Raw genomic sequence first — 7,500 nt, 5'->3', positions numbered from 1 at the left:
AGTTCAGATGCTCAGTGTGTTCTGAGGGAATGTGGGATCAGCTGGGAGGACAAACACAGGAAAAGGAAATCACTGTTTCACTTTCCAACAGTAATTAAAGCTCTGCAACAGTGGCACAAACCTAAATACTGCCCTCAATGCCAACATAACTCTAATTATAACCCAATGCTAACCCAACGATAATGCTAACTCCTCGCTAGGGATGCACAGAATATTCGGCCGAAAATAGAAAAAAAATTCTCCTTCGGAGTTTGGTCGAATATGATGTGCCGAACAATGACTAACGTGATCAAACAGAGGCACGTGCAGCAAACCTGTCGGCAGTGTGAAGGCATTTAAAACTATCAGAGAAAGATGCAGAAAACACTAGAAGCTGGAGGCAACGACAGCGAGAGACAGTTTAGTGCTGCATCACGTCTGGAGAGGAGAAGAGGAGGCTGATGCTGCTGGTGATGAGGTTACTGTATGATGATTGAAATCCAGAAATGACCTCAAATGATTCGTAAATAAACTGCAGAATGTTGTGTGTTCTAATGCAGGAACTGCATGTGTTCTGACTCGCACCCGGGATCAGAACTTGTTACCCGTCAGTTGCTAAGCAACAATTTTTGTACATTTTTTTAAAGGCATGTGATACGTGCGACAAACATCTTCCTAAATTCGTAATTCCAAAAATTTTCATTTTGGTGCATACCTACTCCTTGCTAATACTAACTCAATGCTAATGCTAACCCAATGCTAATACAAACTTAACGTTAATGCTAACCCAACTGCACAAGGCTGCACAATTCTTCAGATCAATCATTTCACAGTATTCTGTGTTGATCTGCTGCACCAGACGTCTCAACTGATGTGTTTCGTGTAGCATTGAACATTGCTGTTGTTTTTTTGCCTTTTTTATACTCAATGGTACAGTTCTGAAGAGACACAGGGAACTTTGGGACAGAAGAGAGGGTGGAACTCAAGCTACAGTGATTCACAGAGAGATAATTCACATCTTCTCACGGGAGCTCCAGAAATCTCAGGATACAGGAGTCGGGTCGGATTCACTCAACCTTCCTAAATTTAGCTTGAAGAATTAATGAACGATAATGAAAATCCCAATATAGAACGAACACACACTCACACACACTATAATGAGCAGGAAGCTTAATATTCAGCATGTTCACACTCACTCTTCGCTGTAGAGAAACCCTTCTTAACCAGAATAATGTATGAACACAGAGTGTGAGTGAAGAAGAGCCGATACCTGCAGCTGATCTTCATAGAGCTTCATTGGTCCAAACTGCACCTCCGTTAACGTGCTCTGAAACAACAGACAAGAACACACACTCTCAGTGATCTGAGGAAGAACATCCAGACATGATCCCAGCATCCTCCCTGATGATGCTCCGTTACCATGGAGACCATCCCTCCACGAGACAGCATCCCAAAAGATCATCGGACAACATGAGGAAGGGAATAGAAACACACACACGAGACACACACACACACACACACACACACACACACACAACAGAGACACACACACACACACACAAGAGACACACACACAAGAGACACACACACACACACACACAACAGAGACACACACACACACACACACAAGAGACACACACACAAGAGACACACACACACACACACACAAGAGACACACACACACACACACACACAAGAGACACACACACAACAGAGACACACACACACACACAAGAGACACACACACAAGAGACACACACACACACACAAGAGACACACACACACACACAACAGAGACACACACACACACACAACAGAGACACAGAAGACACACACACACAAGAGACACACACACACACACACACACACACACACACAGAGACACACAGAAGACACACACAACAGAGACACACACACACACACACAAGAGACACACACACACACACACACACACAAGAGACACACACACACACACAAGAGACACACACACAACAGAGACACACACACAAGAGACACACACACACACACACACACACACACACACAACAGAGACACACACACACACACACACACACAACAGAGACACAGAAGACACACACACACAAGACACACACACACACACACACAGAGACACACAGAAGACACACACAACAGAGACACACACACACACACACAAGAGACACACACACACACAAGAGACACACACACAAGAGACACACACACACACACACACAAGAGACACACACACAACAGAGACACACACACACACACACACACAAGAGACACACACACACAAGAGACACACACACAAGAGACACACACACACACACACACAACAGAGACACACACACACACACACACACACACACACACACACACAGAGACACACAGAAGACACACACAACAGAGACACACACAAACAGTACACACACTGCAGAGATATAATTTTTTTATTTTGTATTGCTGCCTTTGTGTCAGTATTTGGGCAGCATTACGCTAATCTTCTCACACAGTGATGTAGACGTGTGGGGGCGTGTTTAAACCAGCTGTTTTGGGGGGCGTGGCAGGGACTTAACTTTGATAAAGAACATCTCTTTGGATTTGAGACTTTAGTCTTTGCAACTTTACAGATCGTCTTCATGCACCAAGAGCTTGTATCATTTCAAAGAGTAGGGAAAAATTTAAATCGCATCATATGACCCCTTTAAAAGATTGGCTACTGTTAAGAAGTACATACACAGATTGCTCCAAACTTAACAGTAATCTAGACCAGAGAGCTGCACGAGCTTTTCCGACAGCAGCACTAATTAAAATCCGCAACCAATCCGACCCTCTTAAAATAGAACCGGCACCCGACCTGCACCCGAAATCAAATCAGTTAAGCCAATCACATTAGACACTGTTATAGTCAGGCAGACTGATCATAACATAAAGTGACTACAAAGTCAGTTGGACTCATTTATCTAGGGTATTTATTAGACAATTGCCAAAACCCAAAACAAAAGGAAGATTAACTACAATGAAACATAATTTGCAGGAAGATCAACAAGCATGGTGGCTGCCTGGAACCCAAGTCATCTCCCTCTCTCCATGGAGTGCCTCTGCTTTTAAAGGGTGTCTCTCCACCCACTCGTTTTAAATCACACCTGCACACAATAACACATGAATACATATTGCCACATAGCCAAACAATTAATAGAGGAAAACAGAGCCACCACAGGTAGTGGAGGGACATAACACACCCCCACACCAAAATGGTGACTCCAGTCTCCATAATCAAAATATAAACAAGAAACATAATAAAAAAAAAAAAATTGCGACCATACGTTACCAATTAACGGTAAACAGAAATACTGGACTAAGGTACTCTAGATAAGGCATCTGCCAAGACGTTATCAGTACCATGGATATGCTTGACCTCAATGTTAAAAGGCTGCAAGATCAAACTCCACCGCATCAGACGTTGATTAGCATTTCTCATCCGGCTTAGGAACTTCAGGGGGTCATGATCACTATAAACGATCGTTCTACCTGATGCACCCAGATATACTTCAAAGTGTTGGATAGCAAGAACCAGGGCCAGAGTCTCCTTTTCGATGGTGGAGTACCACCGTTGATGTTGATTAAACTTCTTAGAGAAGTAGCAAACGGGGTGATAGACGTGCTCCACTCCTTCCTGGAGGAGAACAGCGCCAGCACCTTGATCACTCGCGTCAACCATTAAAAAGAAAGGGTTCGCAAAGTCAGGTGCAGCTAACACAGGAGCTGAAATAAGCAATGCCTTTGCATTTTCAAAGGCACTTTGACACTGGTCAGACCACTGATATACCACCTTTGGACTAAGTAAATTAATCAATGGAGCTACTACAGATGAAAAATTCTTGCAAAACCCTCGGTAGTAGCCCACCATACCAAGAAATCTGCGTAACTCACGACGATCAGCAGGAGGAGGAAAACTACAAATAGCTGAAACTTTGGCATCCAAAGCACGCACTTGACCACCTCCTAGTACTCTACCCAAATAAGTGACTGTTGCTTTACCGATCTCGCATTTAGCCAAATTGATAGTCAAATTGGCTGAGGACAGTCGACAAAATAGCTCTCGGATCTGCTGAACATGTTCTGGCCATGACGCACTATAAAAGGACCACATCGTCCAAATAGGCCTCACAGCCAGACAGCACTGTATTTATTAATCGCTGGAACGTTGCAGGAGCATTGCGCATTCCAAAAGCCATAACGTGATAATTCAGGAAGTCGTCGGGGGTAACAAATGCAGATATTTCTCTTGCACGACTGGTGAGGGGAATCTGCCAATAGCCTTTCAGCAAGTCAAACTTGCTAACAAAAACTGCAGAACCCACCTGATCAATACAATCATTCAACCTGGGCAACGGGTAACAATCAGGTCTAGTAACTGCGTTAACACGCCGATAATCAGTACAAAACCGAAACGTTCCATCAGGCTTTGCCACCAATAGACATGGAGAACTCCATGGACTCCTGCTAGGTTCCGCAATGTTATTTTCAAGCATGTACTCTACTTCTTTCTTTAACACGGCACGTTTCAAAGGGTTTACCCTGTACGGATGTTGCTTGATTGGTGTTGTTGTTCCCACATCAATGTCATGCTCAATAAGGTGAGTTTGTTTTGGAACATCATTAAACAACTCTGGAAATTGGCGAACAACGTCCAAAATGTCAGTCTTCTCAAAATCGGTGAGGTGTGGGAGGTGATCAGCTAAAACTGAGAGCATTTTAGTGTTGTTAAGACAACCCTCAATTAGAGCACGAGATGGATTACTTTCAGTTTCATCACTCTCTTCCACCACAACAGACAACAGCATGGACTTATCACTCATAGGCCTCGACAAATCCGACCCCAGCTCAGCTGGAGATGAACCTAGGCAAACAGAAGCACGCTCAAAATAAGGCTTCAACATATTAATGTGACACAGGCGCTTTTGCTGCCGTCGATCTGGAGTGGCTATTACATAATCGCGGTCAGAAACTTTATGCATTACCAGATATGGACCACTAAAACGAGCTTGTAGAGCAGATCCAGGAATGGGGAGTAACAAGTACTTTATCACCCACCTCAAAATGTCGATCTGTGGTCTTACGATCATACCAAATTTTCATCTTGTCTTGTGCTCTCTCAATATTTTCATGGGCTAACTCACGGGCTCTGTGTAAACGAGAACGTGAATGTAACACATAACTCAGAATGTCTTTTGCAGGAAGTTCATTTAAAAACTGATCTTTTAATACAGCCAATGGACCTCGTGGGGTATGTGCAAAAACAAGATCAGCAGGACTAAATCCAAGTGACTCCTGTCTCACCTCTTTACAGGCAAACAGCAGCCAGGGAACTGCATCTGCCCAATCCTTACCAGTCTCAAGGCAATATGCACGCAACATGCTCTTCAACGTTTGATGATAGCGTTCCAGCGCCCCCTGGCTTTCCGGATGATAGGCACTGGAAACATTATGTTGTATGCTAAGCTGTTTCAAAACACGGGTGAACACACGAGACATGAAATTCGATCCACGATCAGTCTGAATGATCTTTGGCAGACCAAACACAGAGAAAAACTTTAACAACTCCTTTAAGACCACCTTGGCAAAAGTTTTTCGCAGAGGAATATCCTCCGGAAAACGAGTAGCTGCACACATCATTGTTAACAGATATTGATATCCACTCGTGGAACGCACAAGTGGACCAACAATATCAACAATGACATGATCAAATGGTGGAGCCAACACAGGAATGGGATATAGAGGAGCAGGAGGGATTTTCTGGTTGGGTTTGCCAACCACCTGGCAGACCTTACAAGTTTTACAAAAATTAGCTACATCCCGCTTCAACCCTGGCCAGTAAAAATGTTGACTAACACGGTTTAGTGTTTTAGCGACTCCCATATGACCAGCTACGCAGTCATGAGCTACACTCAAGATTTTATCTCTGTACTGAACGGGTACTACAATCTGATAAACAGAGTTACTATGGTCTGACACATTGTAAAGCCTCCATTTCCTCATTAAAACTCCATCCTGAAAGAAAAAACATTGTAGTTCCTCATCAACGTTAATATCAGATGAAGAGCGGAATAAAGAGACCAACGACACATCAGCTTTTTGAGCAGCAATCAACTTTGTGCGTGACAAGCACGCAGGCTCCGTCATGATTTGATTCATTTTCTTATCAGGCCTAGATAGATCAATAGCCGATGACTCAGGAAACGTCTCAGACTCAAGATTCACAAAGAAAGAATCGGATAGTTCATATTCAACAGGAGAAATAGAGCGCCCTCCTTTCCTCGACATAGCACGAGTAATCGCGCATGCAGGAAAAACAACAGGATTTCTCTCTACACACTCATGGTCGGCTATTTTAGGCACGGTAACAACTTGAGGGAGAATTTCCGAACTCACTCGGTTCCACACATTACCACCTGCTAAATCATTGACCAAAATAAAAGACACGCCAGGAATGGGCAGAGATTCCCGAACACCAACCGCAACCGCAAGATTTGGTGAAGTGGAACAACAGTAAAGCCCATCTCAAAGCCACGAACTAATACACTGGTGCCACTTTTTGTTGTCTCAGACAAAGGCAAAACTCCTTTCAAAAAGAATGATTGTGCAGCACCAGTGTCACGCAAAATGCGTACAGGAATTAAATTATCATCATCATCAGGCAACGAGACAAAACCATCACTAAGGAAAGGTTCATAGCCAGTCTTTACATCGCTTGAAAATTCAAGACAGGGCGAAGTAAAATGTGGAGACGCTTTAATCAACCCAAAGCCTTTTGCAGCTTGTTTTTTTTTCAGCACTGGACAGTCTGCCACCAAGTGCCCAGGCTTCTTACAATAAAAACAAGCTTGCTCTGGACTACTGGAAGAATGGACGGCAGCATAGCTATGTTTTGGAGATAAACCTCCAGACTTATATCTATCTTTAAAGATACGATGGGTCAAAACAAATTCATCTGCCAAAACAGCAGCTTCATGCAGAGAACTGACTTTATGTTCATTTAGGTAAGTAGCTACAACATCAGGCAAACAGTTTATAAATTCCTCCACCAGAATCAAAGCTCGCAACTTCGCCTGGCTGTCTACCTCACTTGACGAACACCATCGATCAAATAAAGCCTCTTTCTCACGAGCAAACTCTATATAAGTCTGATCTTCAGTTTTCTCACATCGACGAAAGCGCTGTCGATAAGCTTCTGGGACTAGTTGGTAACAACATCTTTCGACCAATTTAAAGTAGATGCAACTTTCTCAAAATGCGGAAAAAAATTCTCTACATCTTTCTCGATGAAAGGTGGTACAAGCCTAATGTTTTTACTCACGTCAAAAGACCCGGTGTAACTGAGATCAATATTTTCCTGTCTAGCTCTTAACTCTAAGCATTTCATTTCTAACTCATTCTCAGAAACTTTTAAACGCAACGCTTCTCTCTCATTGTCTAACTCTCTCTCTCGAATAGAAAGCTCTTTCAACCGGATAGAAT

General features: G+C 43.2%; 1 protein-coding gene across 2 annotated transcripts in view; it reads right to left on the bottom strand.

Moving 5' to 3' along the window:
- The window catches only part of pde8a (phosphodiesterase 8A), a 36,829-nt gene that overhangs the window by 16,363 nt on the left and 12,966 nt on the right, over positions 1 to 7,500 (bottom strand). For both annotated transcript variants that reach the window (XM_059547337.1, XM_059547338.1), the window contains exon 2: positions 1,250 to 1,306. In XM_059547337.1, coding sequence (XP_059403320.1) covers positions 1,250 to 1,306 — 57 coding nt within the window. The remainder of the gene's footprint in view (positions 1 to 1,249; positions 1,307 to 7,500) is intronic.

Source organism: Carassius carassius, unplaced genomic scaffold (assembly GCF_963082965.1).
Source record: "Carassius carassius unplaced genomic scaffold, fCarCar2.1 SCAFFOLD_65, whole genome shotgun sequence".
NCBI classification, from domain to species: Eukaryota; Metazoa; Chordata; class Actinopteri; order Cypriniformes; family Cyprinidae; genus Carassius; species Carassius carassius.
The sequence above is the reverse complement of the archived record's forward strand: the minus strand, read 5'-3'. Positions and strand labels throughout refer to the sequence as shown.